Source organism: Polyodon spathula, chromosome 1 (genome assembly GCF_017654505.1).
Source record: "Polyodon spathula isolate WHYD16114869_AA chromosome 1, ASM1765450v1, whole genome shotgun sequence".
NCBI classification, from domain to species: Eukaryota; Metazoa; Chordata; class Actinopteri; order Acipenseriformes; family Polyodontidae; genus Polyodon; species Polyodon spathula.
In genome coordinates this window covers 70,212,982-70,230,806 of record NC_054534.1, presented here as the reverse complement: position 1 = coordinate 70,230,806, position 17,825 = coordinate 70,212,982, and the positions used below count along the sequence as shown (strand labels likewise).

Here is a 17,825-nt window from a genome sequence, read left to right as displayed (position 1 = left end):
AACATATTGTAGATCTTTTTTTTTTGTATCATGTAATCAAAGAAACTGCACAGTGAAATCACAAAAGTATACCAGCAGCCATTAGTAATATAGTATTTCATTTTAGATTTCGAAATGTCACATTTTCAATTTTTTTTAAAGCGACATGTAACTCAATATGTTAACATAATATTATTCAGCAGGTTTCGTTCGACTTTATGAAGCAAAATTAGTTCATTTTTATAGGGTGATGCCAAACTTTAACCCGAGCTGTAGATTTGAGGCTGTGAGGACACAGCTCCCTGCGCTGAAGCCAGGCATTGGCTTTTATTGCTAATCTATAGGACCATTGTTCTTGAATTTTAAAAGCATATAGGCTATTCAGTTTTAACAAACTCAGAAATCTCGTTCCTGCATGTAACTATTCGGGAAGGCGCAGGTTTTAACCTGTTTAGTTAGGGTACATGTTTGAAAAGTGTTAACTGTATCTGCTAAATATAACTGCCACGTCGGTTATCATTTTATTTCTAAGCTTTGTTAAAATGTGTTTCAGTTGCAGATACCGTATGCTACCAAAATCTGAAAGGAATTGATAAATCTAGATATTTTTGTAACTTGCGCAAGTTTTGATTCACTCTGATTTTATGTGCAATAAAATGTTGATTGGACCGGTGTAATAAATTTATATATATATATATATAAATTTCATTTTATATATCATAACTCATAATTTATAAAGGGCTGGGAGTCTCTCCTAGTTTTTTCAGCTCAGTTGTAAAAATATTGTTATTTTTATAGTAATCTGGCCAGGTTCAGCTATCTGTACTTGAAATTAAAAACTAACATGAGAGGTGTACAATACACATAATGGTCAGTTGTCCATTCCAGTCACTTCTTTCATCCCTCAGTCACTGTTCATGATCTTACGGAACAACTGCATGCTAACTTTAATATAGGAACTGTTCTATGAGAGAAGCCTTAAAAGGCATTAGAGGCATTGCTGTACAGTATTAAATAACCAACCTCTGTAGTATTTTATTACTAATCGGTTGTGTTTGAACCACTATCCTTTTTTGGTTTGACTTGCGTATGTAGAGGTGGTTGTAAATCAAGTTGTTGGGGAAGTTCTTGTGAGTGAAACATAAAGCACAAGAGATTCTTCATTGAGGTAATTTTAAACAATATTGTTTTTATTTTTTTTTTTTTTTTTTTTTTTTTTTTTTTTTTTTTTTTTAATTCTTGGATTCAACTGGTGACAGTTTAGAGTGATATGATTTGTTTTGCAACCTGTCAGTTATTTCCCATGCATTACGAAAACAAATGCTGCAAGACCTTTTGTAATGCATATGTAGTGGAAAGGGTTTTAAGGTTTTAATAAAGGGTTTTTGTTTTCTTGTTTTTCAATATTGATATGTTTAGTTGAGTAACATGTAACTTTCAGACAAGCTGCTGGCCATAGTTGCCTTTGCTAAAGCTGTGTGCATTTATAATATTACACATGGAACTGTCGGTATCTTGGGGGAATTATTGCAGCTGCTTTCTGTGTGTTAAGTGCCAGCCTGCACAGATTTCTGCTGTCCAAGCCAGTTTCTGCATTACCAGAAGCACAGCTGCACTGGGAGGGTCTGGATTTCTAGCGTGCAGTATATACTTATTACATCTGAGGCTCTCACAAATTAATTTACCAGTATTCAGAAGTTCTTTCAATATACTGCTGGACACTTTAAGAAAAAAAAAAAATTAAGTCCAGTTCAGAGAAGTGTTTAATCCTGCAAATCCAATATTCTATAATGATACAAGGCAAACTAACAATGTTATTGAAAGTGAGTGGTATAGAAACAGACACATTGAGAATCATAAGGATTTTCATTCAGCTCAGATTCAGCTCAGCATAAATTTAGTTTTCAGTTTATTATTCCCTGTGCAGTGGACATTAATCCATACAAAAAAACAACTATTGCACCTAATTTGGTAGTAATGGGCAGTCTGTTTTTGCAAGGCCCCGGGGTTGTTCAGGTCTGGATTAAGGTGCTTTCATAGAGCTGTACGTGAAACCTTTCTTGGCATCTGCTAGCACCGTGTCTTGATGTAGCCTTTTCTATTGTCACTCACCTTTTCATGAGCGCTAAATTAACAAGCACCAAAATATTAAATAAGGATTTACTTATTAATTTCTACCATAATAATCTGCAAAATACAGTCACAGTAGAAGCACTATAGTACTTGTCCGCAGGCCTGTTTGAATTCATCGTGAGCATCAAATGGAATGCTTTGATCCATGGTATTTCTCCAACTCCAACCCTTTTGATGTTTCTAATTTCTTCATGTGAGCTTTATTTTTTTATCTAGTGCCAATTGTTTTCCAGCACCACCCTAGACTTGACTTTCTATTTAGTCTTTATTTTTCCGTGTAAAATCCTTTTCTTCCTTTGTCAGAAAGGGAATCTTGCCAAATCCCAAGTAAAACAATAGTGGAGACTGGTAACCAGCTGTTTCTGCAAAGTTCATGTCATAAGACCTTCATTTGTTTCCAAAGAAAAATAATACTGTCCTTGTAAAACAATGTTGTTGTTCTCTCACTGGGTGACAATATGTGCCATCCCTTTAGAATAGTTGTGCAGATCTCTTGGTTTTTCTCATGCATAATAACATCTTACAACAAGGGGGATTGTCATCAGATAACTGGATTTCTGTTCTTTCAGGTTTTTAGCACGCTCATTAATAAAGATGTCCGCTAATAACCCCGTGCTGAACAGGTTGGAGCAAAGGACCATGGAAGCTGACGAGATTATTGAATACCTGAAGCAGCAAGTTCTCCTGCTGAAGGAAAAAGCCAGTAAGAATACCATGTGGATTATTAAATTGTGTGATTTGTAGGGCACCTTAGTAGAAATATGGGTCTGTTAACAGTTAATGTTTTTTTTTTTTTTTTCATTTTCACTTCAGAAAAAGAAAAAAAAGATCTTGGAATCTGCTAAAATATATCACACCCATCTGATAGTATTTTAACATGCATTTAAGTGATTCAGATCCTGGCATTTCTTATACAAGATTGATCATTGCCAAATATGGAAATGGCGAATGATTATTAACACAAATTACATTGAAGTAGACTTATTGTTCGTGGTCTTGCAGTACAGCCCTGCGCTCAATAGCAGAGCGCTCTCTCGTGGTGCCCTGCACGGTGTGTTAGCAGTTATTGAGTTGTCTGTTAGGAGTGAGTAGTTTCTCAATAACAGGCAATACATCACTGTGTATTAAAACAGTTGCTTTAAGCGAGTTGTGTGTGTGTGTATATATATTTGTATGTAATTACTACTACTGTGTTTTTGTAATGTACAGTTACTGACACTTTTTTTTGGTTTAGCATCTTGAGGCCGGTCATATTTGTCACACAAATCCTTACTTGAAAAAAATCAATTTGCAGTCAATGCACTGATAATGCAGATGATCCATATTGCTCCTGGCTGATGAAATAGACACTGGTTCTGTTTTACCCGTTGTGCATACCTTTCCAGACTTATTTTTCTCTAATGATATGAGTTTCTAACTTTTTTTTTTATGTATTAAGAACTCCCATTTTTCAGATTGTAATCACTTTAAGGTTCTACTGTACAATCAATACGTGCAAAATAACTTGTTTTTGTCCATTTAGTCTTGCAGGCCTCCATTCGAGAGGAAAAAAAACTTAGAGTGGAAAATGCTAAACTGAAAAAGGATGTTGAGGAACTGAAAAAACAGCTGATCGAGAAAGAAAAAAGTAATGGAGGTACTAAGGCATCTGTGATTACTTCAGACTTTACATATAGCCATATGTAAAGGGGTACACATGCTGTATTTGCATTGCTGTACGAAATGTTTTCTGCAGTAAAGTAAAAGTGCAGGGACAAATTCAGCTTTTTAAAACAAGTATTATTTGATGTTTAATGCACAGAAATAAATCATTTTTGTGTTTTTCACAAATTATTTATATTTCAGTACATAGGTATACCAAAGATATATTGAAAACTTTCCACTCTTGTGAAATAGATCTACCTGCCAAAAAGTCGTATATGTATTTTATTAATGTCTGAAATAACTTCTCCGTGGAACGCCCTCTCCATTTAAAAAAAAAAAAAAAAAAAAAGTTAAAGAACATTTTATTAAGCAGTATTTCTCATTTGCAGTTGCAACCCAGATGTTCATTTACTACCAATGTAAAATGACCAGGATATTTGTTCTTTATTTACCCCCCGTTCAAACTAATTAATTATTTTAATTAACAATATTTGTTTAGATATTTCATGCCCTATCCTCAATACATAAATAATACACAATTCATATTATTGTCCTTTTAGTTTTTTTTTTTTTTAGAAATTAGCTTTTAATATACAGTAACATACTGTACAAACCCTTACATTGACACTGCTGCAAAACGTATTTCATTGTGTGACATATAACTGTGTTCAACCTTTAGTTAAACAGATTGCAGTTCCTACAGCGGCTGCTGTCCAGTCCAGTTCCAAAGTGCTTGTCTCCGAAACTGTGAAACCAGCTACCTCCGCAGCTCCAGCAGTACTGGCCAACAAAGAAAAGGCTCAGAAAGAGAATGAGGACAAGAAGAAGAAGAAAGGTACTGAACTTTACCTTGCACTTTGAAGTGGAGGCAACAAAATAACATCAGTTTGTGTGGGAGAACACAAATTCAGAAGTTGAGTCTTTTTTAAATGATGCAATAAATGTATTTCAAAGGAGAGCAGGTGAAAGGCCTGGAAACTAAACATGTTATAGTACTTTTTTTTTTTTTTTTTTTTTTTTTAATTTTTTTACGTTTTTTTTTTTTTTTTTTTTTTTTTTAATTACACGGTCGCGCAAGTTAATTTCAGACATGGAGATCTGCCAGGCTTTTTGTTTCTTTAAGTAATTAAGTTTGTGTTTATCAAACTTTCCATTGCTGATACAGCACTCTTATTATAGTACAGTACTGCATATGGGAATACCTCCTAAGAGAACACTTTGCCTAAGGGAACACCCTTGTGAGTAAAACAGATATTTTCCCCCATGTAAATGACCCGGCTAAAGGAACAGGAACTTTGCTTAAAAGAACACCTTTTTGACACCGATTGGTAATTTGTTCAAATTGGATATATTACTGTTTTGTAACCTGATAACTTATCATCACCAAACTATAATTAAAATTAAAATGGTTTATTTAGTCTTTTCAAAAGCGACTTGTCATCGCGAGAGTGTCTTGAGGGAGCCTGATTGGTTTATTAAATTGTTACAGAACCGCAGTCATATATCATGGACTTGCTTTGTATTCTGATTTCTGCAAGTGCACCTCATCGCTTCTACATGCCATGTAAATAAACAGGGAAATGCGCTGCTGTTTCTCTTGCTGCATAAAGTTGGAAATTGTTTGCGCTCTTTAAAAAAAAAAGCCTGAATCAGACACAAGCCGCTGAGCAATTTGGTGTTTTCTGTTCTAGTGAGTTGCTTCCCCATTCTGTTAAATAATGTGCATGTGTTGTTGCTGTTGCATTTAACATGTGTAGGGGTGCTGTGTTAATTTAGTTTGACAGTTTATTAATGTTAGTTGTCTGTTACTTTATTATTATAGTTTATTAATACACACTTGCTTATTGCTTTTCTTTTACTTATTCAGTTAATTTCATATGTTGGTGCGTATGCGCCATGACAAGTAATACGTATGTATTTATTTATTGATTTGATTGTTTCCTATTATGCCTGGTGGCTAACTCCACTTAAAGAACACTTCGGCTAGAAGAACACTTTGCTTGCTTCTCGAGGGGTGAGACTACTGTATACGGAAATAAATTATAGAATACATAAGTTTATGTAATTTCAAGTAACTGTCTTAAAATCTGAAAGGGCCCTTTTAGATATCGTATTACATTTATTCACTTCTCGACCAGTTAGTGTGCATTCGCAATCAATCACAGTAGGGAGCTGGCCCAGAACTCGTTGTGAAGGAAAAAACAAGTATAAGCGATACCACCCTCCACCATTTACCCTGTGATAGTATCACTGGTGGTAAAGGTCCACACAACAATTGAATAAACACTTATGTAGATGTAGGGGTGACATACCCCAGTTATTTAGGTGTTGGGTGAATGCAGCATTTACTTTTGGTTGCAAGACAAACTGGCATGTTGGAAATGGCAGCCAAATTATGGTTTGACATTTTCTTTCCAGTAAGGAAAAGTTGTAATGCTCAACATTTATTGCTGTAATGGATTGGTTTGTTGGAGTGTTTATTTATTTATTTGTTTGTTTGTTTGTTTTTAAATTTTAAAGAAAGACATGTGTAATCAAGCCTTGTGTGTTCCTGGCAACAACAAATACTGATGTTTTCATTGATTGAAATTATTTGTATTTATGTGGTCCAGATGTCAGACAAGTTGGATACCTTCTTTGTACAAACTTTGTAAATACAAAAATGAGTGCACAAGCTACAGACTGTATCAGACTGTTAGAGTTCATGCAGTCATGTGTTGGATCATAATAATCGTGCATGTATATATTTATTTTTTGTCAAATTTTTAAATACTGCAGTGACAATTTTTGTATATTTACATATGCATACACAAAAAGATTTGGAAAAACAAAAGTACTCTTTTGATTCAATCTTTTCTAGCTGCAAACCTTTCAATCTTTTCTAGCTGCATCCGGTTTAGGCCAAATTAACTAATATATATATATATATATATATATATATATATATATATATATATATATATATATATATATATATAGTATGTATATGTATAAGTGGTTCTGGTTATGCTGGTGGAACAAAAATAGGGTAGGTAGATTGACTTTTTAAAATGTGGATACAATGCTGTCACACATTTGTTTCGCAGTTTCCTTATGTTATTTTATTTTTTTAATTTTCAGTGTGAGCTGGTAAAAGTGGCAAGTGATAGTTTAGTTTACACTGTCATCTTTCTTCACTCTGCCACCATCTCCCCTTTCTCCACCTCACAGCTGGCTCAGTCTCATTTTGAGGGTGCATATTCATTAATAAACTTTCTGCCTGCCGTGTTTTATGCTGTAGTATACAAACAAGTCACAATCTGTTCAAATTTAGTTTGCAGTTTTCAATAATGTCAGAGCTAGAGGTATTATGTATTAATTGACATACACACCCACATACATATGCATGCGGTTCTATTGTGATTAAATAACATAACCACATGTTATGTATTTGTATTTACTATAAAGGTAATGTATTTAAATCTCAATGCCAGCACACACTATCATAAGCCACTTGGCACTGGGTATTCAGTGGCTCAGCACTGTCAGCAGCAGTGCCGGTGTTACAGGATAATTTTTACCCTAGGCTAATTCTCACCCCAGTACTCTGTACATGGCATAATTGTTTTCATTGTACGATAACTAATCTAAGCTAATCAGCAGTAGGACATATATTTGTGAATGTAGGGTTAAAGATACAGGAAAAAAGACTAATGTCAACAAAATAAGCAATGTTTATTGAACAATAATAGTGAGAACAATAATAGAACAAAAATGTTTCATTCACAACAAATCAATGTATTTGTGTGTGTTAAGGGTGAAACCTGGCGGTCTGTCAAGTCTAGTTTCACTCAAGGCAGTCCAGTTTTGCCAAGGGCTTCTGTGCGAATCCCAAAGTTACCACTTTTTTCGGCACTCGACCGTGTCCAATCAGGCGAATTTAGATAGGCCCAGAGCTAGTTTCGTCCAAATCTTCAACATCAATCTAGTTTTGCCTATGCCAATTATTTGGATGAGTCTAGTTGTGCATTTCTCCACTCGCCCCTGCCAGCTTCCAAGTGCCTGCCAGGGTACCTGCCTGCCTTCACTTCTGACAATGTAGCAATTGTGCTGGGTTTCCAGCAGCGGGGCAGAGAAGGCAGGACACCAGGACTGGTTTTAATAGTTTTTTATGAGCTCTCTCCCAAAAAGTTAAAAGTCAAAAAGTCTTGCACCTCCATACGAGCAGGCAAACTTGCCACTTGCCTCCCAGCTTCTTGGTTGTCCGGCTACTAATATTGGTGTTTAAACCAAATAACTCGAAGTCATTTAGGTCCCGTTCATGTGACTTAGGGGTGGTCAGCATGGCAGCATTAGAGATGGTCGTTGCGTACATTAGCTTGATTCAGTGCAGGAAAACTAAACCAAAAAATACTCGCAGTGGAAACTCTTCTCAACTGCGAAAGTGGGTTCACATACCTGTCAACATTTAGTTTTCAAAATAAGGGAGCTTTTGTAAACTTACTTTCACTTTCAGATATTTCTGTATGTTTCAGTAGTTGGACATACAGAAAAGTAGTTGACAGCAATTAAATGGACCTTTAAAATATGTATATATTAATTGGATTGTTAGGGGTCTTTGAAATAAATTACTTACCTGGTTAACTTTTGTGTGGAACAGTATTTGAAAGGCATCAGCTGCAATGTTTTCGATGTTCAAGTATTCCTTTACAGTTCACACACAAGTACATTTAAGAGCTTTCAATCCAGAAAAATTATTTATGGCAACCGTGAAGACTTTTCAGAGTTATTTAGCTGATCTGAACATTTTGTTATAATTTTGTAATACAGCATTTACAAGACAATTAATAATGATTTTGAATAATATATATGTATATATTTGTTTTTCTGGTATGTGGTTGCATTTTTCAAAAAAATAAAACTAAAAAATGAGTAGCCGTTATTTGCAGACACCCGCTTCTTAAAATTTGACCTGCACATTTTTGACAGTTTAAACAATTAAGCAAAATTTAAAAACATTTGACAATTTACTGATGTTTAAACTCTAAATGATTTACACCCCTAATATATAAATGTAATAATAATGAATAAAAAGTGTTGTGCTACCTCATTTTGTTCAGGGGGAATGTCCTTAATGAATTCATTGTTGTAAGACATATACAACATATATTTCATTGCCTCACGTGTACAAAATGTCACAGTAGACAAAGCAGCACAAAAAACATGTACTTCCTTTGTACATCTCACATAAATTGGACTTGATCAGTCACCTTTTGTTTTAACTACATTTTATTTCCCTATTGTTTTGCAGGAGAAAACAAGAAGTCTATAGGGGGGGAGGATGACTCCAAGCCAGTTGACGTAACTCGGCTTGACCTGCGTGTTGGCAGGATCATGACGGCGAAGAAACATCCTGATGCTGATTCTCTGTATGTGGAAGAGGTAGATGTGGGAGAAGCAACTCTCAGGACTGTCGTCAGCGGCCTAGTGAAACATGTGCCCATAGAACAGGTGCGTGCACACTCCCAGAGTTTACACTGGAAGAAAATGTTTCGGTTTACTCTTTCATGATAGTTTCATTTATTTGTTTTGAAGTTGTATATTAAGGATTACAGGAGAGAAAGAAGTGTGTTTCTGTCTCAGTAAGATGATGATTGCGCCATGTGTCAAATTGCATCAAGTTCAAGTGACAAATTGAACGATGTTAATCATACCAAAGTGGCACTGGTCTACCCCCTCCAGGCGCTCCACACTTGGAATGCGATGACAGTATGATGATTTAACAATTCTAGAGTAAGAAAGTTTTATTCTGGGTGCCAACAATCCTTGTAAACATATGCAGTGTAATTTGCCCACTGCACTGGGGGTTGCTCCCTGTACTCTCAATTGGGAGATTTGTTTTTAAACAAAATCAAATAACTTTTATATTAGAACAAAGCTACCTAATTTTAGTAATATAATATTAATGTAGTAGATAAGAATCTTGTGTAGTGAGTAACTCATTATCAAACCATTAAGAACCAGTTCGGATTGTGACAGGAGATATTTTAAGCACCTAGATCCAAGTCAATGCAATTCCCTGTATACACCTGTGAATTTGGTGGCTACGTCAGACATGGAAGAAACACACAGACAGGCAGTACTGGTGGGTGAAAATGAGACTCTATGGCATTCAGCGTTTTATTAAACAAAAATAAACAATTTAAACAAAAACACAAGGAAAAAGACACGTTGGCCAAACAAAACAGGTAACTAACAAATTATTGCTTTTATATCAACGAGTACCTTGTTTGCTGGCTGGTGGCATTCGTTCATATTCTCTTTCTCCTCACAGCTCTCAGCACTTCCACACACTCTCTTCTCTTCACCATGCTGCAAACTGCAGGTCCTGGTGAGGGGTTAACTAGCTATTTTCTTTCAGAAATGTGAACTTTCACAGGAAACTACTTATTAAACTGCAATGACTACATTTCACAGACAATTATTCAGCTTAACAACAGGCAGAAATGGAATCTAGACACACTATTAACCCTTAAGAAGTCAATTTATTCAGCACTTGTCAGGCGCATCAGGTCCAACGTATTTTCACACACGTTGTTTAAATTTTATTTTATTTTTTTTCAGAGTAAAGCCGGTTTAAAAGGCACTGAATCGTAAAAGGACACTCAGTACTGTATCTCCAGCCAAGCCCCACCCCTTGTTCGCTGTATTTTTCACATACCTCTTTAAATACATGCATACTGGTAAATCATCTCCTGATCACTCGTTTTATCACCAAACTCCTCAATAATGTGATCCAAGTCATTATGTTATTACTATAACATCTCAAAAAGCTCTGCAAATGTCTGTGATATTCTTTGAGCGCTAGATGCAGAAGCAGCGGCCTCCTTTGTTTATGTCCATGTTCTCTATGTAGTGCATGGGGCTATGAAACAACCTCTTTTTTTTCCGGCTCCTATCGGTCTCACTTGGCCATTTAAAAGGTATTCTCGGCTTTTTCCGGAGAAAAAACTACTAGAGACCTGTGCTTTACATCTTTTTGATGATGTCGGACAGGGTCCAACATAGGGCCGCAAAGGGTTAAGGAACAAAATTCTGCCAAAAATACTAATTGCTTACTGAGTTTTGGCTCATGGACTATAACTTTCTATGCAAACACTGCTGCATGCGCTGTAGTACCGTATATTAAAATGGTGTCGCAGGGAATGAATTACGGAATGCTAAGAGGGTCAAGACAGAGGAGTGCGATTTAACACGTTAAAAAAAGTAATCTCCAAAGAAATTTAACTGTGATTAATTGACAGCCCTACTGATGTCACAGTGTTTTCAAGGCTGAAGGTGAGTTCTTAATGGACAGATCTCCCTGTAATAGTCATTCTAACTACTATTCTGCATCCCCACCCCTCCCAAACACGCTCATTAACAGCCGCTGACTTGCACTAGAAGTAAAGTCTTCTAATATTCATTGTCCCGTAATTGCTTATGTGCCACAGTCCACTGGACTTGATCTTTGATTTGGTTTGTCTCTGTTCACACATACAAGCCATTGTAAATTACAAGCCCTGAGGTGATAAAAGCCCCCAGATGGCAGCGTCCAATCGACTCATTCCTCCATTTCTTATTGCATTACTGTGGACCACACTGCAGGAAGGCTGTGGTTTATGGATGAAAAGAACATAGGAAAATCCCTTGCTTCCCTCTGGCGTTCCCAGCCCAGAAACCACACATTTACACAGGCTGTGTGTTTTCCCGGACCATGCACCACACAAAATTTTGCAATTACGATGACATGCTGGTTTTGGGACACACAGTGTATAGGGGAGCCTTTTTAAGTCACTGCCACTTCAGAAATGAAGCCATGTTGGAGGTGATCCAGAAGAATCTTCACTCCAGAACTGTTTTGAGGATTAGTAGTAGTAGCCATGTATATTATATTTGTAGATGCCTTCCTAAGATCTAGTTTTAATAAGCGCAAATTGATGCGCTTATTAATGATAAATCCCACCAGGAGACACTGATCATGTGTGGAATTCATTTTATAATACTGTATAGGTAAAGTATAAGAAACAAAGTTTATTAAACAATCCAGATCATGAGCCAACAGTCTGGTCTGAAACATTTAGATACAGAATTTGTTTTTGCACTATTAAAGAAACACAAAATTTGTTGCTGACTTCAGCTATTTGGGTACCGATTTTATATAAAACACTTTTCCTTTTTGGATGGAAGACCAACATTTTGTTTTGTCTTCAAGTTAGGTAAACCGGTGTATTGTTATTCTCACTGCTAAGTATCATTATTAATATAATTAATAATGATACTTAACGGTATTAAGTACTTAACAGAGTTGGAAAACTCTGTTTAATACACATTTATTTAAAGGTATGCGGAAAATAAAAAGTCTTTTGAATCCCACAGAAAAAAATGAAAAGAATGGTGAATGCCTCAACCCTTGACATTGATGCACTGTCTAATCAGTGCGCCACTTTGGAGATTATACACAGAGCACAAGCTAACTGTGTGATTTAAAAGTTTAACCGGCTTTCAATTGAAATGTGCCGGTTCAATGAGACCTTAAAGGAAAATGATTCGGTACCGCTGTATTCGTCCCATCCCTTAGATATAGTTACGCACACACAGAAAGTCACAGACAAATGTATTGGCACCTGTGACAGGGTCTTACTCGTGTCACACGTGTGGGTAGCCGCAGTTCAAGCATACAGAGAGACAGACGTGGTGTTGAAACGCCGGCACAGGCACGCAGGTTTTATTCACACACAAACAGCAAACGAAAGTAAAATAAAGGTGGTCAGGTGACGTTACCAGCAATGGTAACGCACAGAGGACTAGTACATCAAGCTGTACAAAAAGTGCAAAATAAAACACAATACCACAAACTAAAATCAAAAGGTGCCGTGAAAACGGCAGGTCTTGCAGCAGCCCCGAGCTATCTCCCGCGGATGTTTTTAAACTGACGGACACTCGGTCGAGACCTGCCCACCTGCTGATTGAAGACCAGCACAGCCAATCACTTGCTGCCCTTCCCCTCAAACAAGCATGGCAGGCAGCAAGTCTCAATCGAGCGCCCATCTGTAAACAATAATACAATCAAACTAATCAACTCCAAAACAATACACAATAAACCCATTCCCACATAAATCACACCAACACTAACTTACCACTGTGCAGGGCAATCGCCCTGCCACAGCACCCCAAGCTTAATAGACCATAATTCAAGGGAACGGATTGTGGATACGCATTTCATGAACTTTAACTACACAATAGAAGTGTAACACATGTTTATAAAAAAAAGATATGATGAAAGTATTGGCACTCCTTTAGTATTTTGAGTGTCCCCCTTTTGCTTTTATTACGGCTTTTAGATGTTTGATAATTAACCAGTATGTTACATCTTCTATCTTGGTAAGAGAAGTAGAGAGAGTCATGGATGCAAAGTCTGCTGAAAGCAGAGAGAGAGTCAATAGGGGGAGTGTAAAAGGTAGTGGATGGGAGAGGAAGTGAAAAGGAAATGAAGTGGTCTGAGAGGGGGTGATAGTAGGTGAAAGAGGATAGCAGTTTCTGAAGAAAATCAGGTCCGGCTGGTGGCCAGCTTTGTAAGGTGAGGGGGAGAGTTGGAGAGAGAGTCAAGAAGAGGGAGGAAGCCAGCAGAATGAGTTGAGTTGGAGAGATGAATGTTAGTCACCTAACAATGATAGCAGTAAAGGTGGTGGTAGAAGAGAGAAAGAAGTCAAGCTCATCAAGGAAGTGAGCTGGGGCACCAGGGGAGCAATAAAGAACAATAAGAAGCAGATGGCAGGGAGAATGCTATTTGACTGTGTGAAACACAAAAGTGCTGACAGAGATGGAGGAGAGAGCGGGGGTCTATCGACGTTCCATGATGGAGAAAGTAAGAATCCAGTTCCCACACCGGGGAGAGTGAAAGAGGAGAGAGTACCTGGGTTAGCAGTGTTCTTGGGGGTTATCTGTGTTGCTGTCAGGGCCAGAAAGTCAAGAGAGAGTTGAGAGGTGTAGGCAGAGGAAGTCAGCCTTGCTGCAGAGGGCACCAGAGAGAGAGCGGGAGGAAGGAGCAGATGATGGGGGGATGGATGGGTAGAGATTAGGTTGAAAGGGTTAGTGCAGTGCTGATGAGAGGTTTTGCGAGAGTAGAGGAGGACTGGGATAGCAGGGAAGGTCATAGGGGTTAGAGTGAACAAACTGGCAGTTAAGAAGCAGCAGAGGCAGAGAGCACTACCTACTGTCCACCCCCAAATATATATATATATATATATATATATATATATATATATATATATATATATATATATATATATATATATATACAGTGCCTATAGAAAGTCTACACCCCCTTGAACTTTTTTCACATTTTGTTGTGTCAGTGCCTCAGCGTTTCATGCATTTAAATGAGTATTTTTTGCACTTATCTACACACCATACTCCACACTGTTAAGGGGAAAAACGTTTTTAGTGAGAAAAGAATATGTATTAAAACTGACTGACTGAGCCACTCAAGGACATTAACCTTTTTGTTCCTTAGCCACTCCAGTGTAGCTTTGGCTGTGTGCTTTGGGTCATTGTTATGCTGAAAGGTGAACTTCTGTCCCAGTTTCAGCTTTCTTGCAGAGGGCAGCAGGTTTTCCTCAAGGATATCTCTGTACTTTACACCATTCATTTTTCCTTCTGTCCTGACAAGTGCCACAGTCACTGCCAATGAGAAACATCCCCATAACAAGATGCTGCCACCACCATGCTTCACAGTCGGGATGGTGTTCTTTGGGTGATGCCCTGTGTTGGGTTTACACAAAACATAATGCTTTGCATTTAGGCCAAAAAGTCCATTTTAGTTTCGTCAGACCACAAAACTTTTTGACACATGGCTACAGAATCTCCTGAGTTTTTTTTTTTTTTTTTTTTTTTTTTTTGCGTACTTCAAACGTGATTCAGGTTGGGCTTTCATACGTAATGGCTTCCTTCTTGCTACCCTACCTTACAGGGCATATTTGGAGTGCCTGGGATATTGTTGTCACATGCACACTTTGACCAGTCTTGACCATAAAAGCCTGTAGCTCTTGCAAAGTTTCCATTGGCCTCTTGGTAGCCTCTCTGATCAGTCTCCTCTGCTCGGTCATCCAGTTTGGAGGGACGGCCTGATCTAGGCAGGGTCTTGGTGGTGCCATACGCCTTCTTCTTCTTAATAATCGTCTTGATCATGCTCCAAGGGATATTCAAGGCCTTTGATATTTTTTTTATACCCATCCCCTGATCTGTGCCTTTCAACAACTTTGTCCCGGAGTTCTTTTGAAAGCACCTTGGTGCTCATGATTGAGTCTTTGCTTTGAAATGCACTACCCAGCAGAGGGAACCTACAGGAACTGCTGAATTTATCCTGAAATCATGTGAATCACTACAATGTAACACAGGTGGAGGCCACTTAACTTGATGTGTGATAGTTTGAAGGCGAGTGGTTACACCTGAGCTAATTTAGGATTGCTATTACAAGGGGGGTGGACTGTTATCCAACCAAGCTATTTACATTTTTATTTTTAATTAATTTTCTACAAATTTCTAGAATATTTATTTCACTTGGCAGTTGTGGAGTAGGATGAAAAAAAAAAAAAAAAAAAACTTTTAATGCATTTTAATTCCAGACTATAAGGTAACAAAGGGTGAAAATTTTAAAGTGGGTGTACTTTCTATGTTGTATTGAAAAAAAAAAATCATTATGTGGACACTAAGAAACAACAAAAAAACTTTTGATAAGAAATATCTATGTGTTGTCTTCTCTGTGTTGTCCATCAGCATTCTATCTATAATTTCTACATACTGTTAAATAATGTCCCCTGAAATTTGAACCAACAGTGTTGAAGCAACAGTTTTAATTTAATTTTTTAATTGAATTAAGTGATGACCGTCTGCTTCCACACAGATACGCTGATTTCCACACTAATCAAATATGGAAATACCCGCTTGCGCATAGATCAGATGATTTCTGCACCAATACATTTTGATAATGTACTGTATTAAAGGGTACATCAGCACTACATGAAAAATAAAACATAAACTATCCCACCTTGCTGTTCCGAATGTATTTAGTCATTGTATAATAATCCATATGAGTCCAAACTTTTGCATATTGCCACACTGCCAATGTCCAAAGTCATTCTACTGGAGCGTCTCTTCTGAGCCAAAAAGCTCGACTTCCGTGTGTACTGTGAGATGTACCAGAGCATGCCCAGTGAAGCGTTATGTAAGCTATATTACCTCCGTGTGGAAACACTACTCTGTAACAAACGTGGTCAGTCTAATTTTCCATAAGGGACTTGTACGGCTTTTGTTTTGTGTAGTAGACATCTTTCACATTGCATGTTTCCTTGATGCATTATTTTGGTTAATGTTGCATTTAGTGAAAAATAAATGTGGTGTGTAAGTGGCTGCGGGGAAAAGAAAACCAAGACAGAGTTGTTCTCATTTACAACTAATGAAGGGAGCTACCCACAATTATAACAGCACTGTGTGTTATTTCAGTGTACGACCCCAAAGTCTTAGATGTAGCTCCAGCTGATTCAGAATGTTTGCTGAATGGACACATATAAAATAAACTAGCTAATGAGATTCAGAAACTATGTATTTCCTTTCGGAATGAGGTCTTTGAGGATGATCTGACCTAAAATAAATAAATATTGCATTTTTTTCATCCTTCATATTTGGTTTTCATTTGCATTTCTGCAATTTCAAATTCTGCATTTCCTGACACAACACATGCACAATCATCTACACACCGTTGATTTGGAAAGTCGAATTTGGCCACAAATTCCATCTCCCTATCAGTTTCTGAACAATCTGATGTACAATCGCTTGTTTGATCATGAATGTTTTTAATTGTACGTGGTCCCAACCAAATAAATAAATACATTATATATATATATATATATATATATAAATGTCTGGCATTGTTTCAGACGTTCCCTGTATACTGTCACACTGTTTCTGAGGAAAATTTGAATTTTCATGTGTATTGTCATGTTAGTGGCTGTATTTCATCAATGAATATGCCTCAGTGAATTCTAAATAGTTTAAATAAAAAATTAGTTTTTCTTCATATTTTGACAGATGCAAAACAGGATGGCTGTACTCCTTTGCAATCTGAAGGCTGCCAAGATGAGGGGGGTAGTATCGCAGGCCATGGTGATGTGTGCCAGTTCACCTGACAAGGTGGAGATCCTTGACCCTCCCAGCGGAGCTGTACCTGGGGACAGGGTCACCTTTGAGGGCTTTCCTGGTATGTGTCTGTTCCAGAATACAAAAACTCGTGCTATGTTAATAAAAAAACAAATGCATTATGATGGCCCTATTTTTTAAGTGTGTATCATATTTTTATACATATGTGTGTGTACCAAGAATGTAATTCTCTTTGAGAAGTTAGTTTTAGTGGTTATTCAGCATCTAATATAGAAAAAAGAGAAGAGGAAATAATTTTTTTTGCCGAGATATTTATCTTGATTGTTCCTGTCAACCATTATGTAGGAAAAACAATGTGCCTTTAATTAACAAATATTGCAAAAGAATATAAGCCCCCCGCTGCAAATCGTATAACATACTTGGCAATGGTGTAGATCTTAGTTATGCAGTTCTTTTATCTGTGGTTTATTTTTTTATAAAATAACCCTTGTCTGTGTTTTATTTCTATATTATAGGTGAACCTGACAAGGAACTGAACCCCAAGAAGAAGGTCTGGGAGCAGATCCAGCCTGACCTCCGCACTGATGGCCAGTGCGTCGCAACATACAAGGGGGCAGCCTTTGAAATCAAAGGCAAGGGGGTCTGCAAAGCTCAGACCATGAGCAACAGTGGAATTAAGTAAAAAAAAAAAAAAAAAAAAAAAAAAAAAAGGGGAGGTTTTACCTTCAACAACAATTGATGTGCCAGAATAAAGGGGATCCTCAAACTGGGGTTAATGACTGTAGGTCAAGCACAATAAAGATTTTGAAAATCCAAATGCTTTTATTATTATTATTATTATTATTATTATTATTATTATTTATTATTATTATTATTATTATTATTATTTGTAG

The 17,825-nt window shown here is 37.0% G+C and overlaps 1 protein-coding gene across 4 annotated transcripts in view; it reads left to right on the top strand.

The window, feature by feature from the left end:
• aimp1a (aminoacyl tRNA synthetase complex interacting multifunctional protein 1a) overlaps positions 1–17,749 on the top strand; it is a 33,704-nt gene extending 15,955 nt beyond the window's left edge. For 3 of the 4 annotated variants that reach the window (XM_041261101.1, XM_041261092.1, XM_041261071.1), the window contains exons 2-7: positions 2,682–2,815; positions 3,635–3,748; positions 4,436–4,591; positions 9,047–9,246; positions 16,864–17,032; positions 17,448–17,749. In XM_041261101.1, the coding sequence (XP_041117035.1) occupies positions 2,707–2,815; positions 3,635–3,748; positions 4,436–4,591; positions 9,047–9,246; positions 16,864–17,032; positions 17,448–17,614 (915 nt within the window). In that variant the 5' untranslated portion in view covers positions 2,682–2,706 and the 3' untranslated portion in view covers positions 17,615–17,749. The remainder of the gene's footprint in view (positions 1–2,681; positions 2,816–3,634; positions 3,749–4,435; positions 4,592–9,046; positions 9,247–16,863; positions 17,033–17,447) is intronic. The other variant, XM_041261081.1, reaches the window with a different exon arrangement.
• Positions 17,750–17,825: the final 76 nt, after the last annotated feature.